The sequence below is a fragment of the Notolepis coatsorum genome (genome assembly GCF_963971535.1).
Source record: "Notolepis coatsorum genome assembly, chromosome: 10".
In the NCBI taxonomy this organism is placed as follows: domain Eukaryota; kingdom Metazoa; phylum Chordata; class Actinopteri; order Aulopiformes; family Paralepididae; genus Notolepis; species Notolepis coatsorum.
Window position 1 is genome coordinate 94282641 of NC_140174.1, and position 23946 is coordinate 94306586.

At 44.4% G+C, this 23946-nt stretch overlaps 1 protein-coding gene across 1 annotated transcript in view; it reads right to left on the reverse strand.

Annotated features, from left to right (window-relative positions):
* cabin1 (calcineurin binding protein 1) overlaps nucleotides 1–23946 on the reverse strand; it is a 247311-nt gene that overhangs the window by 18869 nt on the left and 204496 nt on the right. Inside the window, 2 exon segments of the mRNA XM_084323492.1 lie at nucleotides 17038–17109; nucleotides 17112–17301. Coding sequence (XP_084179618.1) covers nucleotides 17038–17109; nucleotides 17112–17301 — 262 coding nt within the window.

Consider the following 23946-nt stretch of genomic DNA (forward strand, 5'->3'; position numbering starts at 1 on the left):
AGCGCGCGCTAGCCGCGCTTTATCAGAGTGAAGCAACAATGAAACAAATGTAACGATTGTTTTGTTCATCGCATAGGCTATTTAATTTTAGCCTATTTTAATACAATTCAAATTGTGCTTAGAGGGAATTCTTTTCACAGGACATTATGACCGGAGAGATTTAAACATGTCGGACTTCAACAGATTTTCCTGGTAAAAAAACGGTAATTACTGGACAACGGAAACCACTAGACCCCTGGCCCTTCTATCCTCTTTGTTTTACTGTGTCCTACCAGTTTTTATTGCTTTCATTGCTTTATTATGTTTTTAATCTTATATCTTGCACCATATTGTTTTGTTTTTGTTGCTTTCATTGCTTTACTATGTTTTTAATCTTATACCTTGCATCACATTATTTTGTTTTTATCAACTTGCTTGTGAAGCACTTTGGTGCCAGCTGCCGCTGCCTGGAAATGTGCTATACAAATAAAACTGACTTGACTTGACCCTGAGTCATACCTCTAGTAGAATAAACCTGTACACCCAGAATAGGGCTCTACCCTTACATGAAGTAGTCATACCTCTAGTAGAATAAACCTGTACACCCAGAATAGGGCTCTACCCTTACATGAAGTAGTCATACCTCTAGTAGAATAAACCTGTACACCCAGAATAGGGCTCTACCCTTACATGAAGTAGTCATACCTCTAGTAGAATGAGCCTGTTGTACACTCAGAATATGGCTCTACCCTTACATGAAGTAGTCATACCTCTAGTAGAATGAGCCTGTTGTACACTCAGAATATGGCTCTACCCTTACATGAAGTAGTCATACCTCTAGTAGAATGAGCCTGTTGTACACTCAGAATATGGCTCTACCCTTACATGAAGTAGTCATACCTCTAGTAGAATGAGCCTGTTGTAAACACAGAATAGGGTTCTACCCTTACATGAAGTAGTCATGGCAATAGCCTCCACTGTCCAGTGAGAAAGCCTCCGTTTAGAGAGCACTCAACCTCTATAACACGGACGAAAGGCTGGGTTCTTCCCGTGTAACTAGGCAGGGCTTGATCTGGGCACAAAGCATTTGGTCTCTCTTGTTCCTCCAAAGAGAAAGGAGGCAAATGAGATATTTATAGCCGGGCAAGAATAATCATTGAGCACCTTAGGCAAAAAAGCTGCCTTGGGCCTGAGGAAAACCCTCGAGCCCCGCCTGAGCAAACTGCACACACACTGGGTGAACTGATAACATGAAGCTCACCCACAGCCTTAGCCCCGGAAACCAGCACAAAGCCGCAGGGCTGCATTGTAAGACAACAAATGGGAGGATCACACTTTTCCGGCAGTCAAAGTGTTAATCCTCATCTTCTTCCTAGAGAAGTCTCTACTAGGAGGTGGTCCAGAGGGGGGGGGGGGGGGGGCTGAGTCTCTACTATCACCTCCAACGGCAGGGCCGGGTCCCACGAGGGAACCGATGGTTCAGGAATTAGGCTCATCCGAGACGCACCTTTAACTGTTGTGTGGTAGTGAAAGCGTTAACCTTCTATAGTGTGGTAGTGAAAGGGTTAACCACCTGTAGTGTGGTAGTGAAAGGGTTAACCTTCTGTAGTGTGGTAGTGAACACATTAACCATTTGTAGTGTGGTAGTGAAAGGGTTAACCTTCTATATTGTGGTAGTGAAAGGTTAACCGTATGTAGTGTGGTAGTGAAAGGGTTAACCTTCGCTGATGTGGTAGTGAAAGGGTTAACCTTATCTAGTGTGGTAGTGAAATGGTTAATCTTCTGTAGTGTGGTAGTGAAAGAGTTGACCTTCTGTAGTGTGGTAGTGAAAGGGTTAACCCTTTGTAGTGTGGTAGTGAAAGGGTCTGTAGCCTGGTAGTGAAAGGGTTAACACTCTGTAGTGTGGTAGTGAAAGGGTTAATAACTGACCAGGCCAAAGGATGCGCTCCCACCGTGATATTCCCAAAACCCACACGGCAGGCAGAATTGGCTGCCAGATAGAAGAAGGTAAATTAAACCTTGCCTTGGTTTTTAGAAAAATACAATCTCCCACAAAACATGAATAGGAGATGAAGCCCTTACACTGCTAACACCAGGCTTGAGAAACATTCTACTTAAGATCATGTAATGATCAAGTAGACAGGGCCTCAGCATTCTGAATGGCTGCAATGACATTAGCCAGCAACTAGGGCTGTACCGAATGTCATTTTTTAACATTAGAAGATTTTATTGAAGTATTCGAACAAAGCTTCAAATGTCTGTCGTCATATTTTATGATTTAATAAAAGAAAAAGATTATATATATATATTTTTTTTTTAATATCCTCAAACTAAATCCTCAATTTGAATAAAGTGATTCATCTGATTAATTTAGTATTTTTATTTATTTATTAAATCAACTTTCTTTAATGAATATAACTCATCAGTTTCGTCAACATAAATAATCCAATAAGGGCACGGTTGGTACGAAAGTGATGGTGTGACGTCTTGATTAGATGGAGCGCAGAGTGCCAAGCGGATGCAGAGGCTACATCATTTATGATAAATGTTTTATTTGAATTTTTATGACTAGTCATATACTATAAATACTATAATATTAGAGTAGCCTAATCTTTATCTGCAACTGTGAAGAAAAACCCCATTGGTTTAAACAGAATGAATAGACACATAAAAAAGATTATATAAAAAAGAAAACGGCAACCCTTCCATATTCAGTCCATAGACCCCAAATCTCTGGCAGGGGGACGCCATATCTCCCCTCTGGCCTACGCTAGGTGCTCCTCAGTAAGTCTGATAATAGTCTGCTAGCCACCCCCTCTCAGAATAAGATATACCCCCCCCCCCCACTCTCTAGAGTGGTTGGGATGGGGTAGATTGATGGAAGGCATAAAACGTGACATTTTGACAGTGCCCGTTTTCTCTGGATGTGAAAAGACAGCCCTGACGAAGCGATCCCAGACCATCACTATCACTCCAAGGTGAACCCTCCACATTTAATTGGAAGGGGTCCCCCTTGACAGGTCCGCCTTTTCCTGTGTCCAGGTGACCATGTGTTGCTTGCTCTCAGACTGAAAGTGGGCGCCGCTGCCCCGCGACAGAATCATACAAGCCAGTTGGTGGAGCCTCATGTGAGCGAATGCAATGCAACCCTGCCCGATTATAGATGAGACAGCTGGCGTGATGACAGTCCGTATTCATATGCTGACCCAAAAAGGGAGGAAAATGCCTCAGTGCTAAGAACACTGTACAGTTTGAGCCAATGTGTATATGGAATAGGCTCGGAGAGGCCGTCCACAACATACCACTGACTGTCTGCCCCTGGGAACCTGCCCCCCAACCCGTGTGAAACGTCCATGGTTATGATTCTGCAGAGAAAACCCCTCCCATGACCACTTGAGACAGAAGAAGGCATCCCTCTAACTCAGGGTTGCCAGATGGGAAATTATATAATATTGTCTCAGCAGCTTAGAATGATCGATATTTGAGGTCCTCGCTCCACAATGGTGGAACGAACTTCGCACCACAGTCAGGACTGACGAAACCAGGCAAATTTTCCACTGTTGACTAAAAACACACTTCTTCAATCAATATACTAATAAATACTCTGAATCTGAATATCTGAAATGAAGAAAAAAAAAAAAAAAAAGAACCTACTAACCTTTATACCGTTATGCACTTTGCTACTAAGGAATCTACTGTGCCTATATTACTATATTACTACCTACTATGATAATATGTCTATACTACTGTGCACTCAAGTCTGTAGTTCAACACTGTTTGACAAACTATCTTACTTCTTAACCTTAATCTCTGCCATAGCTGCCAGAGTTGTACCCTTCCTGCTGACCTGTTGTACAGAACTTGTAAGTCTCTTTGGATAAAAGCGTCAGCTAAATGACTAAATGTATATTATTGTTAGCATGTGGGAACCAATAGGTGTACAGAGGTCAAAACCAATCGTACATAGCTTGGCAAAGTTATGGTACAAACAATATCGTACATCTGACTAGGAGTGCCGTCATGCATAGGGCTGGACCAGTTTATAGGAAAACCCAGAGCTTGTAGATGCATACAAGAAACTCTTGATTGCCTGCCCCATCTGTGCTGATGGGATCAGACAATCGCCTAGATAAAGCCATAACCCGCACGCCGCTCCCTCTCAGAGGAGCCAGTGTGACCTCTGCATATTTGGTCAACGCTCGGAGCACCCGACTTTGGTCGTACGAGGAACTCGAAGGCCACGCCCCCGAGAGAGAAAACCTGTGAATGTCCTGTTCTATGGAAATAGGTGTTCTCGAGGTCCACCGTGGTACACCGCCTGGGGAAACAGACAGCAGAAGCCCATGATGCATCAGCATCTTGAAAGACTAGCCTCAGATACACGCTCAGAATTTCCAATCGAGGGTAGGGCGGGCGGGCGGGCGCCCCCTCCTTCTTTGGAACAAGAATGTAACAGTTATAAACGCCATGCAGGGCCTCCTGCTGGGATACAATTCTGATTGCATTTTCCACCAGAAGAGAGGATGTCTCTTCTCTCATCATGGTGCATGAATTCTCCCCTTTCGTTTATGCTTCCAACACCTCCGTTCTCATCGGGGTTCTCGTTGCAAACTGTAGCCAGTAACCGGTCTGTATCAAATATCCAGGGACACCCCGTGCATGCTCGACCGGCAGAGCTATGCCATGTCTATCTGAAGTCCCCCACCCCCTGAAACAAAAGCAAGGGAGGGGGGACCCATACTGGGCACACAAGAGAGCCTCATCTTTCTCATTTATCAACCTTTTTCTCTCACCACTCTCAGATTGAGGCCTGACCGTGGGAGTACATTTTTACATTTGATTGAAAACTGTATTTCTCTTGAGTGGAGGTGGCTGGTTGGCCCAGGGCCAGGGGGAACTGGAGGGCCTACCAGAGTCATCAGGGCTCTGGGGTGCAGTGGATCAAATAAGAGGGATGCTTGGAGAACACTCATGTGTAGGGCTGTCTTAAATACTTCGAAGCTTCTGCCAGATATGCCAGAAGAAAATGGCATATCACAACTCTACAACAACTTTGTCAAATCACCTAGAAAACGTAAGTATCGTTGTACACAACCTTTGTATGTGCATTGTCTGATATAATTATAAATTAAATATAATATAATTGTTTGCTTGATAGACTAAGGTTGCAACATAATTATGTAATGTCATGTCGTTGGCTGTGAGAGCAGCCCCACTGCACCCAGGCAGTGCAGCCGAGTGAAACCTTGTCGAAAGGGGCTACTTAATTAATTAATCCAATCCACTTTATTTATAGAGCACATTTAAAGACAACAAAGTCCCACAACATAAGATAAAAAAATATATATTATAATTACTATTATTATTATTATTTTTTCTCGAAGCTTCGAATTAAAATCTAAGCTCGGCCCCGAAGCTTCGATTGCCAAAAAAAGCTTCGAAGGTCAGCCCTACTCATGTGTACCTCTGGCTCTCTGGGAATTAGCACAGGAGCCTGTGAAGGAGAACTGAGCGGGGGAAATTGTAGAGATTTGAATCCCTACTAGTGCTCGTCTTTGTCTGGGATATTAGAGACTGAGCCAGAGATGCCTCTGGGAAACCATTGTTACTCCCATAACTCTATAATGAAGACAGTATTTGAGCACGAGCAGCTTGAGCTGCAGATATGTAGATCTCAACCCACATTAGGGAAAAAGAATTCAGGGTGCTTTTGGGGGAATAGTGGGAACTGCAGCAAGCCCCGTATTTACAGTTAGGTGCCAGTAGGTTGCCGTTGAAGGCCCAACTCGGGGCAGTTAAGAAATCCCATCTCATTAACCGGGTCCATTTCCGTGAGGGAATTAATAAAGCCTTGAAGCGGAACTCTGGTTGAAAACAACTGCTCCCACGTTTTTTTAATGTCAACAAAACAGTCCCTAAACTGTTTAGCCTCTCGAATGGGTAGGGGGAGGGAGTTGCCCAGCATCCCCATTGGCTGCAGCAGCAGGCTAGGAGATCCAGAGCAACGCCCTCTCGCAGACCTCCAGGAAAAGGGCACTAGCTGTAGTTCCCTGAGCTTTATTACTAGAGGCGGCGTCCGACTGAGTCAGGCAGGGGAACTCATCTTCAAAGTCCGCCAGGAAATAGTTTGCCGACTTGAGTCGGGATGTCAAACATCTCCCCCATAAGCCCAGCAGGGGGCGACATCTCCTCTATAGGCCCAGCAGACAGAGACATCTCCTCTATAGGCCCAGCAGACAGAGACATCTCCTCTATAGGCCCAGCAGACAGAGACATCTCCTCTATAGACCCAGCAGACAGACATCTCCTCTATAGACCCAGCAGGGGGCGACATCTCCGCTATAGGCCTAGCAGACAGACATCTCCTCTATAGACCCAGCAGGCAGAGACATCTCCTCTATAGGCCTAGCAGGGGGCGACATCTCCTCTATAGGCCCAGCAGGTGGAGACATTTCCCCTATAGGCCCAGCAGGGGGCGACATCTCCTCTATAGACCCAGCAGGCAGAGACATCTCCTCTATAGGCCCAGCAGGCAGAGACATCTCCTCTATAGACCCAGCAGACAGAGACATCTCCTCTATAGACCCAGCAGGCAGAGACATCTCCTCTATAGACCCAGCAGGCACAGACATCTCCTCTATAGACCCAGCAGACAGACATCTCCTCTATAGACCCAGCAGACAGAGACATCTCCTCTATAGACCCAGCAGGCAGAGACATCTCCTCTATAGACCCAGCAGACAGAGACATCTCCTCTATAGGCCCAGCAGGGGGCGACATCTCCTCTATAGGCCCAGCAGACAGAGACATCTCCTCTATAGGCCCAGCAGGCGGAGACATCTCCTCTATAGACCCAGCAGGGGGCGACATCTCCTCTATAGGCCCAGCAGGGGGCGACATCTCCTCTATAGGCCCAGCAGACAGACATCTCCTCTATAGACCCAGCAGGGGGCGACATCTCCTCTATAGGCCCAGCAGACAGACATCTCCTCTATAGACCCAGCAGGGGGCGACATCTCCTCTATAGACCCAGCAGACAGACATCTCCTCTATAGACCCAGCAGGCAGACATCTCCTCTATAGGCCCAGCAGGGGGCGACATCTCCTCTATAGGCCCAGCAGGGGGCGACATCTCCTCTATAGACCCAGCAGACAGAGACATCTCCTCTATAGACCCAGCAGGGGGCGACATCTCCTCTATAGACCCAGCAGGGGGCGACATCTCCTCTATAGGCCCAGCAGGGGGCGACATCTCCTCTATAGGCCCAGCAGGGGGCGACATCTCCTCTATAGGCCCAGCAGACAGACATCTCCTCTATAGACCCAGCAGGGGGCGACATCTCCTCTATAGACCCAGCAGACAGACATCTCCTCTATAGGCCCAGCAGACAGAGACATCTCCTCTATAGACCCAGCAGGGGGCGACATCTCCTCTATAGGCCCAGCAGACAGACATCTCCTCTATAGACCCAGCAGGGGGCGACATCTCCTCTATAGACCCAGCAGACAGACATCTCCTCTATAGGCCCAGCAGGGGGCGACATCTCCCCTATAGACCCAGCAGGGGGCGACATCTCCTCTATAGACCCAGCAGGGGGCGACATCTCCTCTATAGACCCAGCAGGGGGCGACATCTCCTCTATAGACCCAGCAGGGGGCGACATCTCCTCTATAGACCCAGCAGGCGGAGACATCTCCTCTATAGACCCAGCAGGGGGCGACATCTCCTCTATAGACCCAGCAGGGGGCGACATCTCCTCTATAGACCCAGCAGGCGGAGACATCTCCTCTATAGACCCAGCAGGCGGAGACATCTCCTCTATAGGCCCAGCAGGCAGAGACATCTCCTCTATAGGCCCAGCAGGGGGCGACATCTCCCCTATAGGCCCAGCAGACAGACATCTCCTCTATAGACCCAGCAGACAGACATCTCCTCTATAGACCCAGCAGACAGACATCTCCTCTATAGACCCAGCAGGGGGCGACATCTCCTCTATAGACCCAGCAGACAGACATCTCCTCTATAGGCCCAGCAGGGGGCGACATCTCCTCTATAGGCCCAGCAGGCAGAGACATCTCCTCTATAGACCCAGCAGGCAGAGACATCTCCTCTATAGACCCAGCAGACAGAGACATCTCCTCTATAGACCCAGCAGACAGAGACATCTCCTCTATAGACCCAGCAGACAGAGACATCTCCTCTATAGACCCAGCAGACAGAGACATCTCCTCTATAGACCCAGCAGACAGACATCTCCTCTATAGACCCAGCAGACAGACATCTCCTCTATAGGCCCAGCAGACAGAGACATCTCCCCTATAGGCCCAGCAGACAGAGACATCTCCTCTATAGGCCCAGCAGGGGGCGACATCTCCTCTATAGGCCCAGCAGACAGACATCTCCTCTATAGACCCAGCAGACAGAGACATCTCCTCTATAGACCCAGCAGACAGAGACATCTCCCCTATAGGCCCAGCAGGCAGAGACATCTCCTCTATAGGCCCAGCAGACAGACATCTCCTCTATAGACCCAGCAGACAGAGACATCTCCTCTATAGACCCAGCAGGCAGACATCTCCCCTATAGGCCCAGCAGACAGACATCTCCTCTATAGGCCCAGCAGACAGACATTTCCCCTATAGGCCCAGCAGGTGGAGACATCTCCTCTATAGACCCAGCAGGCAGAGACATCTCCTCTATAGACCCAGCAGGGGGCGACATCTCCTCTATAGGCCCAGCAGACAGAGACATCTCCTCTATAGGCCCAGCAGGGGGCGATATCTCCTCTCTAGTAGAGCCATATGAAATCCGCGTTCACGGAATCGCGGAATTAACCAATAAAAATGGAATCAACTGCAAAACGTGGAATATTGCAGAATTTGGCCTAATCTGGACTGAAATTTCGTTTTTGGGTGGAACGTTTGGTGCACACGCGACCGGGGAGGCGGGGACTCTACAGCGTGTTACACACAACACAGCCGCGGTGCTCAAGCGTCTGGCTGCTTCAGTGTTAACATCGTCAAGAAGCTAAACAATTCCACAATAAGCCCTCAATTCAGAGCAGAACAGTATCCTAATGACTTTTATGCCTCCGGTGATAAGGTGTTTTGCTAATTCTGTCAACGTTCCGTGGACTGGACCCGCAAAAACACTTGCGACACTATTGTGATTAAATAGCTATAACGTTAGGACATGAATACATGATAGCTTCTAGCTAAATCTAGTGCACCCATCCATTTGTTTAATGCAAACGATTGTCATTATACACTGCCCTTTATAAACTAAATACACTTAAATAGCTATGTAACGTTATAGGACTATAGATGGAAATGATAGCTTCTAGATGTTCTAGCTAAATCTGGTGCACCCATCCATTTGTTTAATGCAAACGATTGTCATTATACACTGCCCTTTATAATCTAAATAAACTTAAATAGCTATGAAACGTTACAGTACATAGGACTATAGATGGAAATGATAGCTTCTTGCTAAATCTAGTGCACTCATCCATTTGTTTAATGCAAACGATTGTCATTATACACTGCCCTTTATAATCTAAATAAACTTAAATAGCTATGAAACGTTACAGTACATAGGACTATAGATGGAAATGATAGCTTCTTGCTAAATCTAGTGCACCCATCCATTTGTTTAATGCAAACGATTGCCATTATACACTGTCCTTTATAAACGAAATAAACTAAACTAAAGGTGCCTAAATTATGCATTACTATATTTCATCACAATATAATAGATATAGCTAGGTTACTGACATTGTCATTGTGATAATGTCAGTAGTAGCTAGCTGTATCTATTGTTTACACTTGACATATGTATTTTTATTTTGTCACAATATTAATTGAAAAATATTGTGTAAAATTGAACTGTATTTCTGAGTTGCAGCACTTAAAAACATTAAATGGACTGTTATATCTTATTCAATTGTGGACATTTATTCATTCCCACTTATTAGACACTATTTATGATGGTAAAATGAGCATAAAAAGCAAAATACAGAATTCTGAAATATTAAAACGGAAAAAATGGAATTTGGGAAAAAATAAAATGGAATTTGGAAAATAATAAAACGGATTTCATATGGCTCTACTCTCTAGGCCCAGCAGACAGACATCTCCTCTATTCTCGAAGACACTCTGATGTCACGAGACTGCCGCCATCTTGGTATAGGGGGGCCATACGGATTTCTAGTATCAAATGCATGTGTTGAGGTCCGTTTTTATTACATGTTTTATCACATTCTTGTTCATTTCATAACATTTTCATACGATTTGTTTTGAAAATATTGAGGCCAACATGGCATTTAACTATTTCGAAAGCCTTTCTGGTGATTCTAAGGCGAGATATGATTCAAAGAAGCTCCCCCTGATTGACTTGACATAATGTCCATACAAAACACATACAGACATGGCCATCTCTTGAATACCCAAATTGAAGCTGCTATGTTACGTTTTGTACTAATAACAAAACAAACACAGAAATCCAAATCGCAAGTTTTATACCATCACGGAGGAAAAAGTGGCTGGCGGCTAACGTTCGGCTAACTAGCTCTGGTGTTGTGGTCGTGGTAGCTACATGCTAAGCTAACGTTAATCACATCATATCGAACCGATAGGAGTTTATCTTATCTAATCTTACGTGGTGGTACCACGTGTGCCACTACCCGATCAAACATCCACGTAAGATTGGATAAGATAAGCTCCTATCGGTTCGATATGATGTGATTAACGTTAGCTTAGCATGTAGCTACCACGACCACAACAGCAGAGCGAGTTAGCCGAAAGTTAGCCACAGCCACTTTTTCCTCCGTGATGGTATAAAACTTGCGATTTGGATTTCTGTTTTTGTCATTAGTACAACGCGTAACACAGCAGCTCTTTGGCATTGTGAAGGACTGAAGAAAATTCCGCTTGATTGTCTTTAATTTGCCGCTTTAACGATCCGTTTCTGCACTAAATGAACCGTACACAATGTACCAGGCTGGGCAGTTTCCCCCCACGCTGCAGTTGCGTAGCAACAACAGGCAGGAAGTTGACTTTGAGAATAGGCCCAGCAGACAGACATCTCCTCTATAGGCCCAGCAGGTGGAGACATTTCCCCTATAGGCCCAGCAGGTAGAGACATCTCCTCTATAGGCCCAGCAGGGGGCGACATCTCCCCTATAGACCCAGCAGGGGGCGATGTCTGTAGAGAACCCAACTCCTCCTTACAATTTTGTTCCTCACATTCACCCATTCACTCACATTCACACACCGACGGCCAGGGGTGCAGTCGTAATATGGGCGAAGGCCAAACGCCCGCGCACGCGCATACATGTTCCCTCTGTTGCGCACAAAACAGATGATACACCTTGTCTCATCCTTCCAGTGAAGTCGGGAGATCAAGCAACCCCCCCACCACACCTACAGGGCTTGTATTTGGTTGTCGGTATCCTATTATTATGCAAAGTCTAGGTGATAAGTGGCGCGACGAGTCATTTTATCACCCAGACTTTGCATAATAATAGGATGCGCGCACTTCGGCCTCAGTGACGAAGGCCAAACGCCGTTTGACCGCGTTTGCCCAGCACTGCACCCCTGCCGACGGCGGAGGCGACCATGCAAGGTGCCAACCTGCTCATCGGGAGCCATTAAGGGTTATGTGTCTTGCTCAAGGATACCTCGACATGCTGCCCGGGAATCGAACCGGGAACCTTCCGATTACCAGACGACCGCTCTACCTCCTGAGCCGCTGTCGCCCCCAGTAGTAGTAGAAAGACATAAATATAGGCAATAACATTTGATCTGAATATGAGAGAAAATAAACAGTGTACACAATATAATTAACTCTGAATATAATAAACTAGGAAACCAAAGCGGCCGGCTAATATAGTAAAGTCAGTGACTGCACCACAAAGAGAATAAAATCCATCATATTCATGCACTTGTTCAACTGGCATTGATTAAAAACGGTTTTTCTTTTTTCGCTTTTCCCAACCCCAGAATCCTAGAGTTGCTCTTAGAAGGGTCAATCAATTCAAAATACACCTCATCTGATAAGAAACCTCTCCATTTTAGCTTATAGAAAGGGCGTTATATTCACATTCTTCTACTCTCAGTAGATATGCGGATTCCAGGATGAGCTGTTTTAGGTCGATTTATCGGGGTAATGCTGCTTGTTGAGAATGCAGCGTGCAGCTCTAACATCCCTGATGACAAATATACAATATTCCACTCTCGCTCTCTGGCCTCTCCATTAATGTTGCCTAGGAAACCATTAGATGGTAGACACCAGGGCAGCACTGTCTGATGCTAGGCAGGGAGCTGTGTGTGTGTGTGCTTTGCACAACCTTCTGAGAAGGAGTCCTCAATGTTTTATAACCCAAGGGCCTCTGGAACGTAATAAAGACCATTTGAACCCCTGACATTCCAAATTTGCATTTCTGAAAAATACATGCCGTCAGCTGTTGATTATGCAGAAAGCGTACGCTTGTATGATAAAACATGTAAATGATAGCAAATGAAAGTCATGTGGGGTTAATTTGGGGTATACAGCCCTTATTAACAGTAACCGTCTGTCAACATTATATGGCCGAGTAACTTCCTAAGATGCTTTGGAAACTTCCTCAAGAGAGATGCAACTACAACCTCTGGTAGCTCAATGCTCATTGGTAAATGGTGCATTTATATAGTGTTTTTATCCAAATCGATTTACAACGTGTGCCTCACATTCACCCACACACTCACACCAACGGCGGAGGCAACCATGCAAGGTGCCAACCTGCAGATAAGGGTTAAGTGTCTTGCTCAAGGACACTTCGACATGGGAATGGAACCAGGAACCTCCCAATGACCAGATGACTGCTCTACCTCCTGAGCCACTGTCTCCCCTGTCCCATTGGGCTTTTCGTTGTAAGGACTTCGCCATACACTACAGTACAAGGTGGAATCCCTACCTAATTTTTGCATTTTAAAAAGTTAGCATTTTGTACTTTAGTTTGTATATTTTGTATAGTGTTCGGTCTTTATTCTTTTTCTATACTGTATGAAGCACAATCTCAGGAGGCTCATACAGAACCAAGCATTTCACTGTAATGTACATGTACCCTATATGTGACTGTTAGAGCCAAATGTATGATTTTGTTTACTTTGTAAACAGTTGTATAGGTCTATAGTCTATATTTCAAAACCAAATGTATGGTTTTGAAATTATTATTATTATTATTATTATTATTATTATTATTATTATTATTATTATTATTATTATTATTATTATTATTATTATTATTATTATTATTATTATTATTATTATTATTATTGTTATTGGTATGAATGAAGTCATGACTTATATAAATAATGGGTTTTGTGATCATGTATTGTTGTAATTATTATATTTTTGATAAGCTAATTATGGAGATGCCAATTGGGATGCATGTGGCTAATTTGGGGAAACAGGCATCAGGTGTTTAAAATGGGCTGGCCGTCACACAGCCAGTGTTCTAAGAATGTATGGTATGTGGCGACACGTTTTTTTTTTACCGCTGCAGAGCAGCCTATGTTTTTGATTTATTTATTCTACAATATGATTTCGCCGTCAAATGGTAAGATAAACATTTCCTAAAGTTCATTGTGGGGATTATTGGAATCCGAAGATCTGCAAGGAAAATCTGAAAGGAAAATAAATGTCATAAAATCCGATCTCCCGAGTGCTGCTATCTGAGCGTGTCAACCAAGCGCATACCAGTAGAACCAGAAGGTGCATTTACGTTGAATAAGGATTGCATCTTTAGTGACAAATAAAACAAAACGTGAAACTTGAAATGCATGGACAAGCATATGGCAGACTAAATATCCTGTGCAAAAGCTACTATACAAAACCAAAAGTCTTCCTCCCTTCGCCATCAGGTCTCAGGTAATTATGGGTCACGCTAGCAGTATGCTTCCTCCTCCGAGGTGCTCAGGTTTTCACTTATTTCACTCACGTATTTCTGTCCCAGCGTCCCAACTCCAGCCATCAGGCCGTCCATGCGTTACTCACTGTGCCCAAGTGCTGTATAATAGAATCTCTCCCTGGATGAGATCTCATTTAAATGCCACATTAAGATGCAAGAGCCCCCGATTTAGGCTTTGCAAGAGCGTCTCAACGAGGCAATCAGTCTGGTGATGCCGACAGGCCCTGGAATTTATAAGTTATTGTACGTATGGAGTTTGTGATTAAATACTTACAGGACTTATTTCCTTCATCTTAATGTAATGTTCCAATATTTATCCAACAACAGCCAGGCCCTTCGTTTCACTTGCTTTAACACACTTTCCTTCACACAAAGTACTTTAACATACTTTAACAAATTAATATGTGAATCAACTGCTGACTGTTGGTGTTTGGCACGCAGGAGGGTTATTCTGGGGGGGATGAGGTAATTCCCTGGATGTTCAGTACTGAGGGAGGTGCCTAGTGATGCTGATTCGTTTGGACTTAATGGGGGCTCTTCCCCCAACTACTGGAATGTTTGTTCTTAAAATACTCCAGTAAGGAAAGTCCTGTTCTCTTTCAGATATGGTATGTATATATATGTTGGTGACATTGTGACATTCCTAGAAGTCACACTAAACTAGACAGAACATATGGCTTAGGTGAGAATGTGTAATATAAATGTTTTTTATTATATTATTTATTATTGAATAAGAATAATATTTGTCAAGCTGAAATAGTAGATGAAGTTAATATGTCCCCGCTCCCAAAACTGTTTGAAGACCCTCTGGTTGTAATAGAACTAAAGCAGGTCAGGTTGTAGTAGAACTTATGTAACTGAGCTTTGAAAAGGCAGATTGCGCCCCCTCTTGGTCACCTAGACTAACTTATACAACGGCATGCAAATTTCTCGATTCTGATTGGCTGAAACAGCCATTTACATGTATGTATAAGGACCATTCCACGCTCCTGGTCCCAGGACCCGCCCACAACCGAATCACATCACTCCGCCGTGCGGATTCTTTGGAGAAAACAAGATGGCGGACAATAATCTTTAACAAATGGATATGTTGATAGCGTCATAACGACTAAATATAAAGCGATTCTGTCACAGCGAATGTCTTAGTCCTTTAAACAATGTTGGATGATGTAATTGAAGGGGCATGAGTCATTGTAGAACAAAAGAAAAATCGTGGATTGATTGATTGATTATTATATTAAATTTCTTCTTCCTTCCCTCTGACTGCAGCGCTCACTCTCACACTGTCCGACGCTGGTGTACCCACCCACCGACCCACCCACCCACCCACACACACACACCCACACCCACCTGTCTGCAACGGCGGGGGAGAGTCAGACTGAGAGAGAAGCAGCTGAGTGCTGCGCTGTTTTAAGTGAGCATGGTCTATTGAATTGATTGATTGGTTGATTGCTAATTTTATTACTGTACGCCTGGTTTCCAACTGGTTAAGTTTAGGCCCTCTAAAGTAGGTTTAAAAAAAATAAATAAAAAAATAGGGCGAAGAAAACTTTTTCCCCTATAGGGCAAAGAAAATGTTTTAATTTGTTTTACCTACTTTCTATAGAAGCATCTAAGAATGAAGTTCTATAGAAAGTAGGTCTGCATACCCTTAACAATTGTGTGTATTGAGCCGTACTGTATTGTACCCATTCTGCATCTGGTAATAAAATGTTCAATCAATCATTCCAATAACACACAGTTGGATGTGTTAGTTGGTTGGATGCACTTCCGAGCTGCTTCCACATGAGGCAACTTCTCTCAATCATTCCAATAACACACAGTTGGATGTGTTAGTTGGTTGGATCCACTTCCGAGCTGCTTCCACATGGAGGCAAATTGTCTTTTTTGTTGTTGTGGGAACAACTTTTTCTGGCGGATGGTTTTTTCAATAAATCTTCGATTAATGTGTGTTTATTGTATAGCAATAAGGTTGGATGAATGTGGCAGTTGTATAAAAGCATTACACCACTTGCAGTCGTGATTTGTGAACAATAAACCATGCCTAGGGGGGTCTAACAACCCTCGGCTGCGCCTCGGGCCTAACGACCACCCCTAGGCATGGTTTATTGTTCACAAACCACTCCTGCGCGTGATGTAATGCTTAAATACAGAACCTGTACAGCTGCATTAACACGCTCTTCTAAATCAAGCAGGGGCTGCAGCCTAATCTACAGTACCCATGGGAATGATTGAGTACCCATCCAGCTACACAAACAACACAACAATCACTTTTAACCTCAATGACTAATTTTGGATATCTCTCTCTCTCTCTCTCTCTCTCTCTCTCTCTCTCTCTCTCTCTCTCTCTCTCTCTCTCTCTCTCTCTCTCTCCTCTCTCTCTCTCTCTCTCTCTCTCTCTCTCTCTCTCTCTCTCTCTCTCTCTCTCTCTCTCTCTCTCTCTCTCTCTCTCTCTCTCTCTCTCTCTCTCTCTCTCTCTCTCTCTCTCTCTCTCTCTCTCTCTCTCTCTCTCTCTCTCTCTCTCTCTCTCTCTCTCTCTCTCTCTCTCTCTCTCTCTCTCACAAAACGGCACACGACGCAGAACTAACCACACAACTGCTGTTCCTTGAGAGGTGATCAGAGTATCGAATATTGAATTCATGTCGATATGAAAGAAAGGCAATATCCATATCGAACAGAAAAATTTTAAGCACAATAAATATGATATATTGAGATTAAGAAGAGTGTGGCAGACATACTTCACTCACATTCAGAATCCATCAAATACGTCACTGGTCATCATCACTGGGAAAGCCAGTGTAATGCAAGTAATGTCACAGAGTTACACTTACATTATAGTAAGTAGACTAACATAAGATAAGATATTCCTTTAGATATTCAGGCTCATAGCAGCATGGGGGGGGGGGGGGGGGAGTATAATAATAATGCAGGACCTCTTTAGGGGGTCTTTAATCGGCATGCAACGAACTGGACATGCAATTGGAGCGGCACACACACACAAGTACAGGTATAGGCAGGTAATAGTAGAAGACATAAATACAGGGTATAAAATGACAGTACAGTAGGAAAGTAAGAAGCTATATGATCTCTTCTGTCGACACCCACTGACCTGTGTGCGGCAGGAAGGCCATGGCTGCAGCGGGATGGCAGACCGTCCTCCTGTGCTGAGGCGGCTCCTGGAGCCGGAGGCTGGAGGACGACACACCTTGCCGAGGGGCTCGTACAGCGCCTTGGCCAGGCCGTCCTGCTGGGTGGCCAGGGGGTGGTGGCAGGCGGCGTGGCTGAGCAGCACGGGCGTGGGCAGCGCGGCAGGGAAGAAGAGGTCTCGGTGGTCCCTGTTGTACTTGGGCGTGGTCGGGGCGTCGCCGGCCGTCTGCAAGGTAAGACACGGACAGAGCGGCGGTGAGCGAGACGCAGTGCAACTCACCTCGGGATCCACCGGCTCTCTCTCTCTCTCTCACACACTCACACACACACACACCTCCTGTTCAGCTAGAACGCAGAGAACCACACATCCTCTTCTCCTGTTCAGCTAGAACACAGAACCACACATCCTCTTCTCCTGCTCAGCTAGAACACAGAGAACCACACATCCTCTTCTCCTGTTCAGCTAGAACACAGAACCACACATCCTCTTCTCCTGCTCAGCTAGAACGCAGAGAACCACACATCCTCTTCTCCTGCTCAGCTAGAACACAGAGAACCACACATCCTCCTCTTCTCCTGCTCAGCTAGAACGCAGAGAACCACACATCCTCTTCTCCTGCTCAGCTAGAACACAGAACCACACATCCTCTTCTCCTGCTCAGCTAGAACACAGAACCACACATCCTCTTCTCCTGCTCAGCTAGAATGCAGAGAACCACACATCCTCTTCTCCTGCTCAGCTAGAACACAGAGAACCACACATCCTCTTCTCCTGCTCAGCTAGAACGCAGAGAACCACACATCCTCTTCTCCTGCTCAGCTAGAACACAGAGAACCACACATCATCCTCTTCTCCTGCTCAGCTAGAACGCTGAGAACCACACATCCTCCTCTTCTCCTGCTCAGCTAGAACACAGAAAACCACACATCCTCTTCTCCTGCTCAGCTAGAACGCTGAGAACCACACATCCTCCTCTTCTCCTGCTCAGCTAGAACACTGAGAACCACACATCCTTCCCATAGAGGCGGAACCCCGTGCAGGACTCGAGAGCTGGAGGAACAGGATGAGTCACAATCCGCCGCCCGGTGCTTTTCACACACGATATGAAGAATCACTACCTTCGGCTCGTGCCTAAGAGGCGGCGATAGCCGATACGGATACACTGTCCCGGGCTTTTGGCACAGAGGGAACACTTCACCAGAGCACCACCGCAGCCCTCTCCTGGCTTTCACAACCTGTGACAACAGCCGCCCTGCTCCCACAGCCGCTGTCATGACAACGCAGAGGAGCTGGAGGTGTTCAAACGCGCTCTTCCTCTACGGTTTCCTCTCTAACATGGATTGGAGTGTTGGGCTGAGTGAGCACTGTGCCCTGTTTCAGTCGCTTGCAATGAAGAGTGGCTCCACATGTAAGAAGCTTTAGCAATAAGGAATAAACTCATCGAAGATCCTGTGAAAACGTAACCCGATAGGCGGTTTAATATCTAAGGCTATTGTGCTACAGAGACGACTGTGTCAGTCACACTGATATCCAGTCTTATGGATATTACCGTCCATATCCAAGTCAGCGGCATAATCGATTGTAAAAATGAATCAGCAGTACGTATGAACAAATCAAGGTACAGTTACAGGAGAGGCAGGGATACAATTAAAAAAAACTACAGTCCAATGGTAAGATCTCGCCTAATAACGAATACGCTAAGCACTAGCAGACGTGATAACGTTTTTTTTTTAATAAAACAGGGATGATCCGCCGATTACATAGCTCTGGTGATTTCTTCTCGGGCTCCCACTGCTGGGAAAGTCAAATCGTGCTCCCCCCCCTCTCGCTCCCTCCCTCTCCCTCCCTCCCTCCCTCCCTCCCTCCCTCTCCCTCCCTCCTCCCTCTCTCTCTCTCTCCCTCCCTCTGACTCAGAGCTGTTTATACGATGGCGCTCCCCGTGGGACTCACACAGCGCAGCACAGACATCCAAACAAACAGAGCAGCCCTCCAAGGCTTCAGGCAGCAAGAGAACCCTCAGCTCAGTGCAGCTCCACCACAGACCAGTGTGACACTAGTAAACACACGCACTCACACTCTCACACACACACACACACACACACACACACACACTAGGGCTGAGCCCAAACGTTCGAACATTCGGACCTTTGTTCGTTACGTTGGCATTCGAATCTTAACACATCCCACGCCGGAAACGGCTTACGACGTGTTTCAAGTTCATGCGAATTCTGCCATTCCACGGCGTACGACGTTATTGAGATCATATTTCATTTTTTTGACATGTTATTCATAATTCCCTCACGGAGCCTGGTCTGATGCAGTGGGAGCCTGCACAACTCTGCAACGCTTCAATACTGCCGCCTGGTGGATGATCGGCGAGTTGCAACCGGAAGTGGATCTCTGGAGATCTCCGGTGCATCTGGCAAATGCGTCCGGCACTCGCATATTGTTGTGGGACTGTACACACACGTCCGTGTGTAGCGATCGCTGCCATAACGCAATAATCGATACGATTTGGGCGTTTATTATGATTATACAAACCGGAAATAGATTTAGGAGATCGCCGTCAAATAAGTGGGATATTTTTCCTCCAGTCTCATCGTCGAACGGTAAGAGGACGCTGACGTCATTTTCAGCGCGTTTGTTTATTATTATCCATGCAAACTGCTCTGATCAATATATCACCCATACTACATAAAGCATTTACTGACGATCACGGAATTATAAACGACCCCCCCCCCCCCGTTCATCCGTGCATGATAAGTCATAACGTTTAGGATCATGTACAGTTGAAATTTTTTATATAGCGTGTATCCTGAGACCACCCGCATTTCATTGTATACTTGTATGCCGTGACAATTAAAACTCTTGACTTGACTATCGCCAACAAACGGCATTTGATAATCTATATATGCGTTTATGCCTATATCTCACGTTCTAGGAATTACTGCAGAAAACGATAAAAACTAATTTATATTCTAGACTGTATTTTTGTATTAATCTATGAATGAAAAAATAAAACGTTCCTACATCCTGAACGATAGATAATCGATGTTGAATGGGCCATAGTAATGTCAATTTAGCAATACAATTTAAAAAGTTATAGCCCTGCAAAGAAGGTAAACATCTCCATAGGCTTAGACTGATGGATATAAGCGTGGCAGGGAATGTGTTAATTAATGGGTTCGAACCTCCGATTTATTTCTTTTTCAATTCGTTTATTTATTTTACACAAAATATATCAGAATGTGATATATATCAGAATATCACAGTACTATGTTGTGTTTTACAATAATTCGAAAGTCACACGCGAACATAGTCTAGTCGAGATGAGGAGGGATCACAGTCATACATTATCAGGAAATGAATCAATCATGCAAAATAGAGAGTTAAGTGACTCACACTCACCCGTCTTATTTCATAATACAACATTTCCGAATGGACGTTTGGATTAAACCAAGTGTATGCAGTGATGCTGAACTTTCCCAGCGGAACACAAGTTACTTAACGCTACACAGGTATGTTATGCACGTTAATTAAGCTATTAGGGCTGTACCGAATGTCATTTTTTAACATTTGAAGCTTCGATTGAAGTATTCGAATGTCTATTAACACTTTGATTGCCACTCACGAGTTTTCTCTGATTTATAATAGTCACGTTGAAAGCCACTCACAAGATTTCTCTGATTTTTTTTTTATTTTCTTTTTTTAGCGATCTGAAATCATATTGCATCACGCGAGCCTACCCTAGCCTAGAGCCGCCGGCGATTAGATGTGGAAAAAAGCGCCCCCTATCGTCTCCCAGATGACATCAGGGATTTTGGAATGGACTCAATGAAAATGGATGGGGAAAAAAATCCTGTACTCCACATTTTCCAGTCCACTGATGCAGCCGGGGTTGCCAGAGTTCATTATGGATCCTCTGAGCGCCGCGGACAGTGATGTACCTGAACGCGTTCAATGAACGATCGTTCATGAACGCGTTCGTATTTTGGGCGAACTTGAACTGAACGTACTGTATATCCGCTAAATGAACGTAATTGAGAACGCGTTCATTCTCAGCCCTGTGTAACGGAGTTCAAAAGTGCGTTCATTCTCAGCACTCTGTTATAACGGCGTTCAAAGATGTGCCATATTTCATATGCATTTCATCCGAAAACTCAGTTAAAACACACTGTAAACAGGACAAAAATGATGCGTAAAACCACCCGATCTGGCAACGTGCCTGTCACCCCCTGCTACATCATCAGACTCCTCCTCACAACAAGCAGTGGAACAGGCTTACAGCAGAATCTGCGCACAGAAGCCGAGAGGCGCTGCAGCAGCAGCAGCACTCGCTCAGTCAGAGTCAGACTCTAGACGTCGTCGTATGCATTTAAAATAGTTTACAATTCAAACTATTTGATAAACTTCTACTTTCAGCCCGGAAATGCATTCTGATAAACTGGATTAAGGATAAGCCTCCATTTTTACAAATGTGGTATAGAGAGATCTTCGGTGTGCTGCTACCCCATGAAAGACACTGTGCAATGCATAGAGGCAACAACGCTTCCTTTCAGGAGGTGTGGGCCCCACTATTTATCTATAATAAAAAGAACTAAAAAGAACTAAATTAGTTCATTTTTGAAACCATGAACTTTAGTTCAACATTTTGAATTATGAACTATGAACTGAACTAGTTCATTTAAAAAAAATTGAACTGTGAACTGAACTAGTTCATGTAGAAAGTGAACTTTCCCAACACTGGCCGCGGATCATGAGTTCTACTGTATACACGTAGAGAGCAGTGGACACAACCAGGCTGGATAAGCTGGTCAGGAAGGCCAGCAGCGTGGTTGGGGTGGAGCTGGACTCTCTAGCGAGGGTGGCAGAGAGGAGGAGCCTCGCTAAGCTCCAGGCCATCAGGGAAAACCCCACCCACCCACTATACACAGACTTGGCTGACAGGAGGAGCATGTTCAGTGCTAGGCTCACACTACCCAAATGCAGCACTGAACGGCACAGGAAGTCCTTCATTCCAACAGCCATCAGACTATATAATGCATCACTGTGCCTCACTGCATCACTGAGCACAGAGCGGCAGCTCATTAGTGGCAGGAGGACGCGACTAGCGGCCTCCAGGCTCCACAACAGGGGGCAGCGACGGCTGCCAGACATAGATCTAGGTCTTATTGGAACCCAAGGAGGACAATACACTACCTAAAGCATACTGCACCTTGTGACACTGTGAATACTGGAATATATATTTCATATTTCATTAGTTAGATGTAAATTATAATTATATTGACCAAATTGTTTACCCCATGCTCAGTATGCTCAGTATATTCTTACTGTATTTATTTCTGTATATTTTATTTCATTTAATTTTATCCTATTTTATTTTACTCTACTCTTATCCTAGGCAACTTGATTTGATTTGTGTTATCATTCTAAATTGTGACCTGTCCTGTCTAAATGTTTAAATGTTGAGCGATTTGCAGTGTAATTTCCCACGGGATAATAAAAGTATTTCTATTCTATTCTATTCTATTCTATCTATACACTTATCGATTTTTTCGAATGGTGATCAGGAATTGGAATATACCAGTTGGATACCATCTGATGTCAGGTAAGGAATCTATGTTATCAGTGTTAGGATAATCAGACTCGTTTTGATGAAGATATAAGCTGTTTTGTGAAATGTGCTCCAGCGATTTCACTGTAAAATCGACGAGGAAATGAAAGCAGCTATTATCAGCGCGCGCCTCGAATGGGCATGCGTGTACGTATAATATTGATCATCTAGCGTTTATTTGAAAACGATTCATAAATAGGCCGACAAATATCAACGTTCTGGAATATTCCAGTAAAAGACGATTATCACAGAATGGCCCAGAATGGGCTGTTTTTTTACCTCAAAACGGGTGCTTTTCAAAATGCTCTCAAACGGAAATGAAGCGATAAACAATCTGCCTTGACAGCACTGACTGGAAAATGATTCTTTGATAAGAGACGGGCAGATTAGACACATAGCCATAATTTAAAACATAGATTAGGCGATATTAACGTTAACATTGAAGTGGATGGTGGCATTCCAGCACTAAGTCTGGCGCCACCTGGTGGCACTGAAAGTGTTAAAAGAAAAATCTACTTAAAAAAAATATATATATATTTTTTTCTTTTTTTAAACTAAATCCTCAATTTTAATAAAGTGATTAATCTGATTCAATTAGTATTTTTCTTTTATTAAATCAACGTTCTTAACTCATGAGTTTCATCAACAATCCAATAAGGGCACGGTTGGTATGAAAGTGATGGTGACGTCTTGTTATTATAATATTAGTGTAGCCATTGGTTTAACAGATGGGATTTTTTTTTAATTTTTTTTCTTCTTTTTTTTTTATTAAAAATAAAAAATTCGAATGTTGATTTAGAATTCGAATGTCAACATTATGATCGAAGCATCGAAGCATTCGGTACAGCCCTATAAGCTATGCACGATTGCATGTTTAGCTTGCTAAAGTTAAGATAGCAAGGCCAACAAAGATGTTGTTTCAACAAATGTATTCACAAAATGGATTACCATCTAAACGTTCTTGAAGCCTCCCGTGACCAGTAAGTAGGTACTACTACTCTTAACCTCAGCAATATGCGCTACGTTATATGCACATATACACACACACACACACACACACAGCTAGCTTTGATGATTCATATCTCATGAATTAAACATCACACAGGAGAAACACAGTTTGGACCCTCGCGCAGTGCGTGCACTAGGAAACGCTGACTGTACCCGGGAACATTGCGGAAGATTCCATGTAGTTATGGGTAATGGGTGGCCTTACATTCCTACGGCGCTCATTGTGTGGTGAGAGTGGGCGGCTGGCA